This window comes from Balaenoptera physalus (assembly GCF_965194825.1).
Source record: "Balaenoptera physalus genome assembly, chromosome: 14".
Lineage (NCBI taxonomy): Eukaryota > Metazoa > Chordata > Mammalia > Artiodactyla > Balaenopteridae > Balaenoptera > Balaenoptera physalus.
In genome coordinates, this window is record NC_138893.1 from 36,737,821 (window position 1) to 36,754,592 (window position 16,772).

Below are 16,772 nucleotides of genomic sequence, written 5' to 3' on the forward strand. Positions count from 1 at the left end.
AATGAAGAGATGATCTTCTTGAGTTATCAAGAGTGATTGGCAACACCGGGGAGTGGATTTGCTGCTCAGGAAAGCTGCTCAGGACTGCTGCATTGTGTTAAGATAAGAAGAAGCAACCCTGTATTCATCAGCATTAGTTGTTCAAGAATAAGTGTGCTGTATTGAAGCACTCTGTTTTCTACAAACATCAAAAGCAAGTGAACCAAAAGGGCACCCTCACTTCTGATGACAGCAGTGAGGAAAAGGCAGTATAAGAAGGCCAGAGTCTGGAGCCTGGGTTGACCCATTGCTGTGAAAACCCTCTTGACACCTGACCTGTTCCTTCCCCAGCCCCAGGCTTCCCCGGGTGGAGAAACAGGTTAGACGATGATAGATGGATTGTGAAAATGGTCACAGTTCTTTACCCCCTCTCCTTCCTGAAGCTGCCCTTTGCCATGTGATCTTGCAGCTTCTTCCATCAGTAACTGGAGTCTATTACCCCACCACCTGAATCTGGGCTAGCTGTGTGACTTGGTTTGGCTATTAAACATGATGGCAGCAACGTCTTGGACCAGCTCAAAACCAGCTGACCCCTAAGTGTGTGAGAGACCCAGACAGGATTAGCAGCACTTCTGACTCAACCCACTCTGACTGCTGACACATGAGTGAATCCAGTCAAGACCAGAAGAAACACCCAGTTAACCTGGAGATTTGTGAGCAAATCTGTCTAAAGCCACTGAGTTTAGTGATGATTTGTTATGCAGCAGCTAACCAATACAGAAACTCAGCTCAGCCAGGCCTGGGATTCAGAGAGAGCAGCTCTCATTGCACTCACTGTCACCATTCTTGGGTACACAGAATCAGTTGAGCGTCTATTCTTTTCTAAGACAGCAAGAAAACTCCCACATCTGTCAATATACACTGTGCTCTAATGCACTGGCTCTTGTTTAAATGCCCTGGGGGATTTAATTGGACAAAGCCCCTAGCAAGACTGGGGTCTAAGCTGCTTCTCCTTTAAAGCCTCTTAGACCAGTTAATTCACTCCACACTAGATGGAAAGATTCCTGGGCGAGGCTTTTAAATAAGAATAACAACTGAAATATGTTGAATGAACTTATATCCTGGTCAGATTCAGGGAATTAAGGCAGGACTCATATGCATACAAATCTGTGGATCTCTTCTGAAAATGTGACTTCATTTCCACCAGACAGCTCTCCTGTCTTCAAGATGTATGACTCCTTGAAAGTCACAAAGGTAAAGAACGAGGTTTCCAGCCATTATCTGCCACGTCCACACATCCAGATGGAGCCGAATAGCTGCCTTCCTCTAGCCAATCAGCTCTGTCCTTGTTTTCTCCTTCAATTTCAAGTTCACAATGTACAGATACCTTGTCATCTTGTAAGAGAATGACCTTGTAAATTTGAGGGGAAGAGTAGGTTGGTTCAAGCTGGGTTCTAGGAACCCCTTAATTCCAAAGAAGTTTTTGTCCTGAAAAAGTTGTTTTCTAAGTCTTTTTCACAGCCTGGACACTCATCTGCATTTGTTCGAACCACAGCTCTACATATCCCTTGAACTGGTTGAATTTCTCCCTGTGTTTGTAGTAACAGAAGTGGGGTGCAAAACTTTGCCTTATCATCAGTCAACTATTGACTTCTTTTTCTTTCATCAGAGATGCCTTGTCTGTGGGATGTGAATTCAGGTTCTGAGTGTAGCTCAGACTTCCCAAAGCCCTTGAGGGCCATTGGTAGATTCCACCCATTCTTGTGGGCTGGCTAACAAGTGAAAGTCTCAGGGCAGACAGACCCTGGTGCCAGCTGGGGAGAATTAGGCCCAAAAGTCTGCACCCTCTATATGGGGCCTGGGAATTTCCAAAACAGCCCCAGCTTTCAGAATTCCAGAGTACCTGAAAGTTCTGGGCCAAGTGGAGCAGGATTTAGATCAAGAAATGGATCAGAACTTGCATTCCATGCAAGTACCAGTGGGATTGATTTAAACCCCAAACATGGGTCAAGTCACTGCCCTTCTCAAAGCCCTTTGGGGGTCTCTGCTCATCACTTAGGGAGTCTTCCATCATCTGATGGTCATGGACCTTCAGGCGCAGGCACTGGGTCCCCCTTTTGCTCACAGTGTGTTCTTCGTGCCTAGCAGAGTGCCTTACACACATTAGGTGCTCAACACGTGCTTGTTAGAGGAATAAATGGTCAATCAAGCCCAATCTGGTCCCATCTCCTATGACTCCCCTCTCTGAACATGGTCTACAAGATGTAACACACTGGAGTTTGCCAAACGCTCTATGCTCAGGTACTGTACTTTTGGACAAGCTGTCCCCTCTATTGGAATGCTCACCCCTGGTCTTATTTTAGGCTCCCCTGAATACAGAATCTGAGATAAGGGCTTGGGTGCAGAGAGTTTATCTGGAAAGCGACTCTACGAAGCAGGAGTAAGGGGAGTGGAGAGGAGGAGGAAAAGTGTTACTGGGGATTGACTCTGCTGCGCAATCTGAACCACAGAGAGAAAGTGTCAGATTTGTTCATAGGATGGGTACCTGGGGCACAGGCTACCTTACCCTTGGCCCCCTACACTCCTTTGGGAGGCTTAACCCCCCTTGCTTTCCCTTTACTTACTTTATATAGCCTTTCTCCATCCTACCCCTGCTCTCAACCCCTCTCCCCAAATCAAATGCCAGCCCTTCTTTCCTCCCAGGTTAGTAACTCGTACTTCCTGACACTGTTTCATAACTGTTTCCTTGTCCAGCTCCCTCATCAGACTACAACCTCTTGGAGGGTGAGAAATGTATTTTATTTATTTTACATCCTTCGTGCCAACAGCAGTGTCTGGAATATAGTAATGGGGGCTCCATAAAAGTTTGTTGAATTAAGTAATATATTTAATTCCGTTCCAAAGAGGAAATGACCAAGCTGGTGTCATTTCCAAAGAAATCCAAAAAGGAACAAGGTGGGACACTGTGGTGGCCACAGAGGTGTACCGTTCAGATCCCTTCAGGAGAAACTGCTGCAGGACCAGAGATGCCTGGCAGCCCAACTGCCGCCCCTTGGGTCCGCGGGGACTCACACAGAGGCCACGCTTCTGTTGGCTGCCTCAACCCATGACTGAGCACGGCATGGGTACGAGAGCCCATCTACTCCTGCCTGAAGTAGGATTCCTGCCAAGGGTCACCTTCACTTGGGGACTCCCCATCGACCTGGCCAAGACTTTCTCAGACATTTGCTGAGGGCTGGGGCTCTTCCCACCTAGTCTTTCCTTCCTTTCCCCTCTCATGGGTGTTAGACCTGCACTGAGGTCTGAAGTTTCTCCTGCCTACTCCTGCTATCTCCTCTTTCATCCGTCACAGACATTTCCCTAGCGTCTGCTTCTCAGAGGACCCAAGTGACACAGACACAGAAATAGACATGGCCAAGGATTTGAAAGAGAAAAGTTCAGATTAGACCTGGAGACTCCCTATGTGTCATCCCTCCTGAGCTGTCTGATTAAAGATGATGGAAAAAGTGCCAAAGGTGGGTACTTATCATGTGTGCCCACCACCACCAGGAGGGTCACTTTGGACCTGGAAGTCTGCCTTAAGTGATCAGAATGACATCAGTAATACTAATGGCCATGATGTCAGTATCAAGTAAACAGTATTCCCAAGTTCAAATGCCAAGTAACATGTAGCAAAATTCAACAGTCATTTGTGGTTTTTCAGACCAGTTCCAAATATTGGAACTTAATCACATTATCCAAAAATTTCATTGGAAATAATGGACATGATGGCAAAGAAAGGAATGTAGTGCTTCACCACTAGATTTTATTAGCAGTAAGATTCAGTGTTCACATGTTAGCAGCTCCTAACATGGGGTGAGGGTAAGCAGAACATCTTCCCTCACAGTTTCTTTGCTACAGAAGTTGAACCTGGGGAGAGAAAACAAAAAGTCAGCTCTTCCTGACACACAGCTGGTGTGTTGAGTTTGATGACAGCCACTTCCTTCCCCTCAGTCTGAGTGAGTGGCACACCCTGTGCCCAAAACTAGACACTGGCCGAGTGAATACCTCTTGGGTATAAAGAACTGCATTTTCCTTTCTAATTTTATCCCATGGCTGTGCAATAGCAGAAAGAAGAGGTATCATTGGACACTCCAAAGGACACAGAGGGTCCATTTGTCACATCCCCAAAGCACCTACTAAACATGGCACACTGTCAGTGAATGCAACTGAGGAAGAGTAGGGTCAGCAGCATGACAAGAAATCAGCCAGAGTAAAAATCCTGACGTCCTGGTGTTACATTGGCTCGGCATTCTTATTTTAATTCAGCATTGAATTGAAATAACTAATTTACTCATTAAGACTGAGCAATACTTAGGAGGCTTTGGAGCTCAATTTCTTTAACAAAATACAGAAGCATATGTAAAGTGTCTGGCACATAAAAAATGTTCAGAAAATGCTCTTTTCTCTTCATCTTCATTTTCTTCTCTGTAATCTAACGGCTAGCCAATGTGCAAATAGCAAATTAAAGGTTAGGGGCAGGACAGGAACAAAGATTCGGACGTAGAGAACGGACTTGAGGACGTGGGGAGGGGGAAGGGTAAGCTGGGACGAAGTGAGAGAGTGGCATGGACATATATACACTACCAAATGTGAAATAGGTAGCTAGTGGGAAGCAGCTGCATGGCACAGGGAGATCAGCTCAGTGCTTTGTGACCATCTAGAGGGGTGGGATAGGGAGGGTGGGAGGGAGATGCAAGAGGGAGAGGATATGAGGATATATGTATACGTATAGCTGATTCACTTTGTTATGCAGCAGAAACTAAAACAACAGTGTAAAGCAATTATACTCCAATAAAGATGTTAAAATAAATAAATAAATAAATATTTTTAAAAAGAAAAATATTGGACAAGATGAAACTCAGTGAAAATTGGTGAAGGACTTGACTAAAAGCTCCCTCTCATTTGATGGCAATTCATAAGTTCATGTTATTCTTCATTTTTCCCGTTAGAATATAATAAATTAAGATATACCATAAAAAAAAAACTAATATTGAAAAGGGTCACAAGAAATGAAGGGCACACAATATATATAAATAAAGGTGATCTGAATTTCTATTGTGGTAGTTAAGGATTTGCTGAAGTCAGATTTCCTGCACATGAATTCTGGCATTGAGCTTTCATTGAATTATCTGTAAAATGGGGATAATAACAGTACTTATTTCCCATCACCACAATCAAGAGAGTAAACATATCCATTATTCCAAAATTTTCCTCCTATCCTTTGTAATCTCTCCTTCCCATCCCTTTCCATCTTCCCTTCCCCCAGGCAACCACTGGTCTACTGTCGTTATAGACTACTTTGAATTGTGTAAAACTTTATATGCAAAGGTGTATGCACTCTTGTTTAGCTTCTTTCATTCAGTATAATTTTGTTCAGTATAATTATTTTGAGATTCATCTATGTTGCTGCATGTATCACTGGTTCGTTCCTTTTCACTGCTGAGTGGTATTCCATTGTACAGAAGACCACAATTTGTTTATCCATTCCCTTGTTGGTGGACTTTGGGTTATTTCCAGATTTTGACTATTGCAATAAAAGGTACTATGAATATTTATGTACAAATCTTTGTATAAATATATGCTTTCTTTTCTCTTGGGTAAATACATAAAAGAGAAACGGCTGAATTGTAGGTAGGTGTATGTTTGGCCTTTTAGGAAACTAGCAAAGAGTTTTCCAAAGTGGTTGCATCATTTTACATTCCCATCAACAGAATATGAGAATTCAAGATTCTTCACATCCTCACCAGTGCTTGATATTGTCAATCTTTTAAATTTTAGCCATTTAAATAAGTTTATGTTGGTACCTCATTGTGGTTTTAATTTGCATTTCCCTAATAATTAATAGAATATCCTTTTCTGTTCTTTCACTTTTAATCTATTTGTGTCTTTACATTTAAAGTACATTTCATGTAGGTAGCATACAGTTGTGCATTGAGTTTTTAAAATCCAGTTAAACAATCTCTGCCTTCTAATTGTTGTATTTTAATTTAATACATTTATTGATATGGTTATTATCTTGCAATTTGTTCCCTATGCTTTTTTCCCCCCCTTTTTATGCCTTAAAAAATTCCATTTAATCTCCTTTTTTTGGCTTATTAGCTATAGTTCTTTGTTTTACTATTTTAGTGGTTGCTTTAGAATTTATACCATACATTTTTAACATCACATTTTACCTTCAAGTGATAATATTTTAATTTACATATGGTATAAGAACATTATAAGAGTATGTTTCCATTTCTCCCCTCCTACCTAATGCCTAATGGCATTGTTGTCATATATTTTACTTATACACGTTATAACAGCCCCTCCCCAAAATATTGCCATTACTTTTTAAATTGTCAATTATTTTTAAAGACTTAAATAACCATATTTAAAAATCTCATATGTTTCCCAATGTAGTTACTATCTCCTATGCTCTTAATTCCTTTCTGTAGATTCTTTTACAACCGGTATAACTTTCCTTTCTCTGAAGACTTTGCTTTAACATTTCTCATGGTGTTGGCCGGTTGGTGATGGATTCTTTCAGCTTTGATATGTCTGAAAAGTCTTTATTTCATCTTTTTCTTTGAAAGATACTTTTGTGGATATAGAATTCTAGGTTAACGGTTTTTTCCTTTCAGTCCTTTAAAGATGTTGTTCCACTGTTTTCTCACTTGCATTGTTTTTGATATGAGATCTGCCTGTGATTGTTATCTTTATTCCTCTGTAGGTAATGTGTGTTTTTTCTCTGGCTGCTTTTAAGTTTTCCTCTTTATAACTGGTTTTGAGCAGTTTGATTTTCATGTGTGTTGGCATAGTTTTCTTCATGTTTTTTGTGGTATCACTTGGATCTATATGTTTACAGTTTTCATTCACTATGTTTGAAATTTTTGAAGCCATTATTTCTTCAAATACATATTTCTCTCCTTCCTCTTTTGGAGTCTTCAATGAGAACTATATTAGACTTCTTGAAATTATTTCACAGATCACTGATATTCTCTTCATCGAAAATTTTTTTTCTCTCTGTGTTTCATTTTGGATACTTTCTATTACCTCTTCAACTCCACTAATCTTTTCTCTCACAATGTCTAATCTGCTCTTTCATTTCAGATATTGTAGTTCTCATCTCTAGAAATTCAACGTGGGCCTTTTCTCTATATATGCCATTCCTCTACTGACCTTTTTAAACCAATGGAATACAGGTTTAATAACTGTTTTAATGTCTATGTCTGCTATTCTAACAGTTGTGTCGGTTCTGGTTTGGTTTCAATTGATTGATTATTCTCATTATAGGTTGTGTTTTCCTGCTTCTTTATATACATGGAAAACTTTCGTTTAATGTCATATATTGTGGATTTTAGCCTGTTAACTGCTGGATAATTTTGTATTCCTATACATTTTCTTGAGCTCTGTTCTGGGGTGCAGTTATTTGGAAACAGTTTGATCCTTTCAGGTCTTGCTCATTCTAGGCTAATTTTTTTCCCACTACTGAGGGAAGACCTTCTTAAATACTCTACCTAACATTTCCTGAATTATGAGCTTTTCTGGTCTGGTTAGCGGAAACAAGTACTGTTCCCAACCCTGCAAGAGTACTGGGTACTATTCTCTATAATCCTTTCAGATGGATATTTCACAGACCTTGACTAGTTTCCTCATATATATGTGCTGATCAGTACTCTGCTGAATGTTTAAGGAAATTTTCCAGCTCTCTGAGCTTTCCTCTCTGTAGCTCTCTCCTCTCTGGTCCTCTGTCCTGTGAAATCCAGTTGCCTTGGATTTTCTGGATTCTTAGCTCTGTTTCTTTAACTCAGGTAGTCTACTGGGTTCTGCCTGAATTTTTCCTCTTTGTGTGACATCCTGGAGACTCTTTAAAGGCAGTAAGCCGGAACAGTTTTAGGACTCTACCTTATTTGTTTCTTATCGCTCAGAGATCACTTTCCTTTGTTGCCTAATGTTCAGCATCTTGAAAACTGTGGTTTGATATATTTTGTCTGAATTTTTGTTTGTTTCAGTTGGGAAGGTAAATCTGGGCTCTTGTTACTCCATCTTTGCCAGAAGCAAAAGTCTCCACACTGGACTTATATGAGGACTGAATGATATGATGGCAGAAGCAGCATAGCACTGTGCCTCAGAATTTAGTTTTATACTCAAAACACTTGGGCTGATATTGGCATTGTTATGATTACCATCATCATCATCACCTCACTGCTTCCGGTAGTTCACTATGGTAAATATCCGTTGGTTCACACACACTTTAGTTTTGATTAGAACCAAGGGTTGACCTTTGTCTTCACTAAAAAGACTAATGGCACAGGACAATCTATTTGTATTCCTTGATAAGTGTTTTCTCGGTAATTTAAGTGGCAATTTGGTGAACCCAGGAAGCTTGGGGAAGATACACATATTAAGCACACACATAGCACAAGGCACAGCTGCTAAATGAAATCTTTCTTTTCACCTTAGGATTGTGAAGCCAGATTCTCATTCTAACACTTGTGTCCGATCATACAACAGTCATCTACAAATCTATCAAAGTTGTTTTCCTAAAGATGTACACTTTCTTCTAAAGAAACAAAAGGTATTAGGAAGCAGCGGTGACTGAGATATAGGAGAACCACTGCAGGTGATTTAACTTAAAGTTGTCTTTCAGTGGGAGTAGAATTATAAACGTGACTCAATGCTTCAAATCTCTTTGGATTTTTATTACTTACACTTTTCCATCGTTGCGTTCCACACTGATATTGGATGCTCCCACTCTGGGTAGAGTTGGGTTGATCACGTTATTGTACCAAATAAATTTAACCTTCTGCAGATCTCCAACATCCACATCTGAGTCAAATTCATTGGAATGAGTATTGGCTGGTTGGAGACTGCCCCTTGGGAACGGAAAAGTTAATAAAAACATACATGAATATACATAAACATACATATAAATATACACATATATGTTTCTAAAACCAGTTAACAATGTATCTCTAGTAAGATGATTGATAGTACATTTGTGAATCTAATGGTTAAATAAATGTAGACATGTATGCCAACTCAGTGGTAGTTCATTTGCCATCAATAACTCATATTACTTTGAAGTCATCCTTATTTTAATAAAACTTCAAACATGTTATAGTCACAATCCTCTCACAATTTAATAAATGATGACATCATTATATCATCCTTTTCCAGTTGTTTTGTGGGTAGAATAATTATTTAGTGATTATAAATCAGATGTCATGCATCAAAATAAACATCTGTTGTTTTCTCAGGACATAGCAGAGAAAAAATTTAGAAACAGAGTTCTAAAATGTATTAAGGTACAAGGGTGAAATAGTCTCTTCCTTTTAATGACACATGGCAGTACTGTACTTCTGAAGGGGTTCAGAACAAGTCTCCCCAGAATGTGCCACTTTGCCAGGTGGACTATTTTGAGCTGAAGGAAATCAAGACCCAGCAGATTCAAGGATAACCTTTACCTCTCCCTTAACTGCCTAAAAGAATTTAGATAGAAGGCCTGGTTCAGGAAGGGAACTATCACCTGAGATAACTACAAGGAATATGGGCTAGATGTGATAGGCTGGCAGGGAGCTCAGCTGGGCCTGGAGATCAAATTCCTCTCTGTGTCCTGTTGTCTCTGCCTGCCATGGCAAACCTTTGTGCACCAAACATTTGTTCTTCCCATCTTACTGTGGATTGTCTTTCTCCCCTTTGAAGCCCCAGACCCCTGGTCCCTTCTCCTTAGCTCAGAATGGCATGTAAGCCTCAATTGTCTCACTGCCTGTGGGTCTCATGTTCTTCTGGGACCCCCATATGTACATAATTAAATTAGTTTTTTCCCCTGTTAATCTGTCCTATGTTAATTTGATTACCAGACCAGCCGAAGAGCTAAGAAAGGTAAAGGAAAAAAACTTTCCTTCCCTATATTCCCATATAGTAATGAATAAACTCTTATGTCCACGACATACATCGTATGTGTGAAGTATTCCAACACTGAAGGAGCTTAGAGTAGTAGTTTACTCACTTGAAAATTTCGTACTGCTTAGAGTTTCCTCTATCTCCAAACAAAGAAACGAGTATGTGTCCTCTAACCTTCTTTCCAGAGAGTGTGACAGCCACCTTATACCGCCAACCTGCAAGGGGGAAATATTTGCAAAATATCAGCTTTTAGAAAAATTATTCTGGAAACAGGCTAACTTGGATTCCACTACTGCTGAATTTTGAATAATTTTTGTATGGTTTTGGTAGTTCTTCTAATCAAATAGTGATGGATATTCCTTTAACTTAATGTTCAGAGGGCAGCATTGGGGGAGGGGAGGAACACAGACTCTTTCCAAAGTCAAAAGATTTCAAGCCAAGGGACTAAGTTATATATTTTGTTTTCAATTTTTTTAACCTAACAATTTATTCTTGAACATTATAAGAACTTTATGTTAAAAGATAATGGAAAAATAATAGTGTGGTATTTTCATCAGTTTATTTCATTTTTATAGATCACAAAATTTTAGAGTACTGTCATCTTTTTGTCTAAATAATCTATATTTATCTTTAACATTCTATAATTCAACTTTTCAACACCACTGGATTGTATTAATTTATGGTAACCATTTTATGGTACCAGTCAATAGTGAACTACAATTTTTTGCCATTTAGAGCTAGCCTGGGCCAAATTGGGAAGGCAATAAAATTTAGCTTTAGTTTTTACAATGCAGCTAACCCTATTGACTCCCATCCAAATAGTTTTCTTCCTCTATTACCCAGAAAAGAAACCCAGGGTCTGTCCCCAAGTCTCACCATTCCTGCATTCTCTGATTCCCATCACACATGGAGTCTACAATCCTAATATCTCTAGAATCTGTCACCTCCTTTCCATTCCCACAACCTCTGCCATCTCTCTCCTGCGTTATTTTTCTGCTTGTAAAAAAACCTCAGAATTTTGCGCAGTGAAACTTTTAACAGAGTATGAAGAGGCTGGAGCAGAAGAAGCCTCCTGAATTCGGTACCAGAATCAACTGTGAAGAAATTTATTTTTGTATCATTGATAATTCAGGCCCTAAACTCTGTTCTGCCACCCAAATTAGCATGTTCACATTGAGCATGGTATGGATGTGTTTTTCCATTTTGGGGAGGAGTGTTTAAAACTTTTGTACAGAAAAGCAATTTCACACATTTCCACGGGACGTGATAAGATACATAGTATTGAGAATTTAAGACAAATAAAATAGGGACTTACGGGCAAAATTGCTGGCATCACCGGTGTTTAGATAAAATACCTGGCCCTCTGCTTGGGTTTTCCCAGGAAATCTATCAGCATAATGACCCATCTGCGGGCAGCCTTCACTTGGACAGGGGAAGCACTTGTTCTAGGGAAAATAAACAAATGATGAATGAGGATGCTCTTTTTTTAATAGTGTACCATCTTATTCCACGTGTTGTTGAATTTTCAAATATTCTAAAGCCAATCCTCTTCTGATAGTAAAAGAAGACTTTAACAGTGTCTCAACAAACATTAAAAATTAGTCTCATTATTTACAATGATAAATCAGCAATTTCACTATTAAATAACATGATACTAACATAAATATTATAAAAATTAATTAAGAGAATTTATTTATTTATTTATATTTTAATCCTCTCTCTTTTGCCTCTCTAAGTTGTTCCAGTGGCCCCAAGACACCCATCTGCTTTTAGGTGGTTAGAATTTATTTTAGAAAAATTGCAAAAGAAAGAGCAGGAGGTGATCATCAGCTTCTGATACACAAAATGGGACTCACTGGGAGGACAATAGGCTTAAAAGTCAAGTTTTTCTCAATTTTCTCTAGCTCCCACTTAGCATATCAAGTCTGGAAGATTCAGATCTCAGAATTCTCCCAATGTGAAGGGAAAATGCTCTAGTTGGTCAGTCAGGCTTAGCCATGACGTCTGAAGAAGATGGATATCATATAGGAAAATGTCCTTCTTTTGTGGGCCAAGAAACTGTGAGGAGAAGAGAGGGAGGGGGGTGAACAGAGCGGGAGGCAGATGGACATAAAAATTCCTGCTCTGAAAGGGCAAGGCTGCCCCACAGTAGAGGCAAGGGGTGAACTCCTGAATCAGTGGACCAGATGGCGACTGGGCTGAATCTCAGGATCCGCATTCAGCAAAAGCTCAGGGAAACTGGGCCAGCCGGGAAGAAATGGCCCAAGCTCTCTGAGAGCATTGCCCAAGCCAGTAGCTTGGACACGCCCCGACATCACCTGCAGATGGCAGCTATGAGCCCTTCAAGAAGGTGGACCCCCAAGCCTCCTCTCTGCCCTCCACACACACACTGACCACCACCACCATGATCACCTTGCCCAATACCAGCTTGGACAGAGGTGGTCCAAAGGCTGAGAAATCTGCAAAACTGAGAATTTTGTCCTATAAAAGTGTCTGAGCATCACTTAAAAGGACTGTTTATATTATTGAATCAGATTAAATTTTAACTGGATGAAACCTAAAGCTTCTGTGTTTGTTTGTTTTCCCCATTACCTAGAAAATGGGGATTTGGGAAGAAAATAAAAATAAAGTTAGACCAAAGAAGGGGGAGGCGTTCTTGTTGCATATGCAAGCTACATTGTGAATAAAATATACACCCATCCCCTCTCCCCTACACATAATAGCTAACATTTGTTGAATGCTAATTATTATATTTTAGGTTCTGGGCTAAGTAATTAAAACATGTTATCTTATTAAATCCTCCCACCAAATCTATGGAATCTACCATTTTATTTACATTTTGAAATGAAGAAAGTGCCTTAGAGAAGTTAAGTATTTTGCCCAGAATCATTCAACTATTTAATGGTAGAACCAGGAATCAGATCCTCTCTCTTCATTGCTAAAGTATATCTACTTGATAATTATAATTTCACCTAGCATGTTACTTGAAAATTTATATATTAAATAACATAGGGCATACATTTTTATTTGAAAAAAAATTATTGTGAAAGGAAAAGCAATAGTAAAAAAAAACCCGGGCAATTGATATGTCATATTCAAGATCAGATTTAAGGATCCCAACTTAGATATTTAGAGAATACCAAAAAAAAAGATGAACACTCAAAAAAAATCTTGGCAATTATGAGACTGCACAGAAATGTCCACATGCCCATAATCATATACCTTTATAAGGTTAACATTTAAAACAAGTTTTTCATGTTCATCAGCATCCTGCAACCATAAATCAGATTTCCATAGACAATTTTTGCACTTAGAATTATTTCCAAACCAAGTGTGAACATTCAGCTGACACATACAGAAGTGATAGAGAACAAGGTAGATTTGGGATATTTCAGTTTACAAGCACATTTCTCTAAATTTCTCCAATGCTTTATCACTATTAAAATAAACACGTATTATTGAAAGTATAAATCATGTGGCAGTCATATAGTAACATTCACTGAATGCATGTCATGTATAGTGAACCACACTGGTCATGAGAAGTGATGGTCACAAAATTCTTTAGGTGCAAGAAAGAATCTACTTACTGCACTGAAAACCTTGTAAGAGGCACAAGGAAATCCAGCAAAGCCATCAGGGTTGAGGATGCTATCAGCATAATACTTGTAGCTTCTTAAGTGATTACAGGCCACAAAGTTGCGAGTTCCTTTAAAATCAGACATGATTACACATCAGTGACAGATTTCATTTTTCCAAGTTAATGTCATGGTCAGCACACAGTTGTTGAATAGATTTTTCTAATTAGTGTGAACTCATGGCAGTCACAGAACAAAATCATTTATGAAGGGTAGTCATGATTTGAGACGCAATCAGAATTTAATATAATCTGTTTAACATTATAATAATTATGCCATAGCTAAATGAAATGGAAAAATAACTCTAGGAGGAAAAGATTGGTCTGTAAGGGATAGGTATGACTGAGTAATGTATTCCCTGAATTAGATCCTTGAAAAGTTGACTACAAATACACTTTCTTTCCTATAGTCTTCTCATGTCCACTTCCCCCAGTGAAAACCTGTATCTTGGGGATACAACTAAAAGTTCTTTGTTATAGAAAATGTGAGATCTGTACAATACCAAAATATTTAGCAAGTTTATCAAAAGGAAACACAGATTCCCGCCCCCCCCCAAGAAAATCTCTTCATATACATAATAGTTGTACCTTCCCAGAGTCCATCTATGTCAACGATGTGAGAGAGAGCATTCTTCTTACATCCGGGCATTTCCTTTCCTCCATTTGGAAAGAAATCTAGGTGGCCCACAATTTGGCTCATTCCAAGACCTGAGGAATTTTAAAATATGGGAAAGTTGATGTTAATGTAAAGACTCAAAACTCTCTAAAACACTCTTATGTATAGACTCAAAAAACACTCCAGGGGGACAAATTGAAGAACTCACCCAGGTTGGGGATTATGGGGGCAGCGTCTGTGTGAATTACATCCACAAATTGGGCATCGCTGGGGTCCAATCGGACTAATTCAGGTGTGCCCTCAAAGCACGGTTCTGCTGGATCCAACCCTAAAATAGATAGGATGCGTCATGTCAGTGTCTATCAGTGGACATGCAGGTTCACCTTTCTCTTTACAGACCTGAGTGCAGCATTGGTGGTAATCATGAGTAATGCGTGCAAAGAAATAAGCTGGTTCTTCCCTATCTTACCAATTTCTAAGGGAAATCTGTGTCTAATTTACTATTTGCATTAAAGTGAATTTTCCTCAAACCATGGAATTTGGCCCTACTTATGGATGCTTAGTCATTGGGACAATCCCCATCAATAGCACAGTTACAACCAAAGAGCCAGACTCTGGGGAACACTGGACTCCTAAGAGATTTTCAGGCTAAAAGAGTTCCACCTATATTATAAACTCCTGTGAGGGCAAGGATCTTGGCTTTCACAGTCACTGCGACCACAGCTTGGCAAGTGCCTGACTGAGCAGGCTCTCATAAGCATTTATGGACTATGAGAAAGAATGTCTCTCCAGCAAGTTAAAGAGATATTCCAGATACCCCCACCAATGCAAATGTAACGAACTTATCCAAAGTATTAAAAAAGAGAATCGGGGTGTCGGAAACAGGGGATTTGGGAAGAAAATAAAGAAGGGAAGATGCAAGAATAAAGTAATCATTTCCTGAAATAGTCACTTCTCAGATCCAGGATAGCAAAGTCTTTCTTATAAAGTTACAAGGTTGTTGTAGGACCTGGGTACCCAACATATGACTCCACTGGCTAAATGCAACCAGTCTGAGATTTGTAAAATCATATTTTTTATCTAATTAGCAGCATGTAGCCCGGGCAGCCCAGGGCACCCAGACTATCTGTCCCCACCACTCTCGGGTTGTGGTTCATGAGGACTGGACTAATTATCAATTGCTATGAAGCAGAATATAATTAATGATACATTTTTGAGCTCTTTGGGTTTAATTCTATTTCTTCTATTATTTATGCCATTTCTTCTATTCACCAAACTCATCCTTTGTGAATACCTGACAAAGAGAAAATAGATATGAATAAGACTTCCAGATGTTCTTAATTCACATTTTAGTCACATGCAGTATTTATATGTTAAACAGGGCTCTGTAGACTAAAGATTGGTATCAATAACAAATTCATAAGGTCTCAGAACACACCGATTTCTCTGATCATGCGATCTAATTCGGAAAATGTGAAAACTTGTCTCCTCAGGTAAAAGCAGGTCTGTGCCAAATTTCTGTCCTTTTAGACCCCATATAGGCTTCATTTAGTCCAACTCTGCAGCTTTGACCAACCTGTGATTCGTCCAATGGTCCCATTTGTCCTCCTTCCTGACTCCCCAGCAGCGTGGGCACCCAGACTGTGGCCAATGACATGGACCTTGGAAGGTGAGTATCCAAATGATGACTGTTGGAAAGAAAACTTCTTCAGAATGTTTTCAAACTAGCAAAATTCAAGATGGACAGAAAAGAGAACGCTCTGAAAACTCAACTTTTAAGAAGAGAAGCTTCTCCTTTAAAGCAATCAATTTTCATGGATTCTTTTCTTTTCATTTATCACAAGAAATGGCGATGGTATAATGTTTAAACTGGTGGAAGTAGTGTTCACTTTTATTGTTCTACATAGAACATCGTGCTACATAGAGGGGACCCTTGATGGATATGAGGACTTGTTACCCAGAGGTGGTGAAGCAAGTATTTGGATTAGAAAGTAATAATGATTCTTCAATAAATGGTGTTGTGAAAACTTGACAGCTACATGCAAAAGAATAGAACTGGACCACTTTCTTAAACCATATACAAAAATAAACTCAAAATGGATTCAAGACTTAAATGTAAGACCAGAAACCATAAAACTCCAGGAAGAAGCATAGGCAGTATATTCCTTGACGTCCATCTTAGCAATATTTTTTGGATCTGTCTCCTCACGCAAAGGAAACAAAAGCAAAAATAAACAAATGGAACTACCTCAAACCAAAAAGCTTTTGCACAGTGAGGGAAACCATCAGCAAAACAAAAAGGCGACCTACTAAATGGAAGAAGATATTTGCAAATTATATATTCGGTAAGAGGTTAATAGTCAAAGTAGACAAAGAATTCACGTAAGTCAATATAAAAAAACATAATCTGATTTAAAAAATGAGGAGAGAACCTGAATAGACATTTTTCCAAGTCAGACATACAGATGACCAACAGACATATGAAAAGATGCTCGACATCACTAATCACCAGGGAAGCGCAAATCAAAACCACAATGAGGTACCACTTCCCACTTGTCAGAATGGCTATTATCAAAAAGACAGCAGATAATAAGTGTTGGCGAGAATGTGGAGAAA

At 39.2% G+C, this 16,772-nt stretch overlaps 1 protein-coding gene across 1 annotated transcript in view; it reads right to left on the reverse strand.

Moving 5' to 3' along the window:
• Positions 1 to 16,772, reverse strand: part of LOC309642208 (pancreatic triacylglycerol lipase) — a 66,481-nt gene continuing 49,709 nt past the window's right edge. The window contains exons 7-14 of the mRNA XM_082423432.1: positions 15,733 to 15,844; positions 14,365 to 14,484; positions 14,129 to 14,248; positions 13,494 to 13,612; positions 11,222 to 11,351; positions 10,013 to 10,121; positions 8,712 to 8,876; positions 1 to 3,888 (exon numbers count right to left, since the gene is read on the reverse strand). Of these exons, the coding sequence (XP_082279558.1) occupies positions 3,825 to 3,888; positions 8,712 to 8,876; positions 10,013 to 10,121; positions 11,222 to 11,351; positions 13,494 to 13,612; positions 14,129 to 14,248; positions 14,365 to 14,484; positions 15,733 to 15,844 (939 nt within the window). The 3' untranslated portion in view covers positions 1 to 3,824. The remainder of the gene's footprint in view (positions 3,889 to 8,711; positions 8,877 to 10,012; positions 10,122 to 11,221; positions 11,352 to 13,493; positions 13,613 to 14,128; positions 14,249 to 14,364; positions 14,485 to 15,732; positions 15,845 to 16,772) is intronic.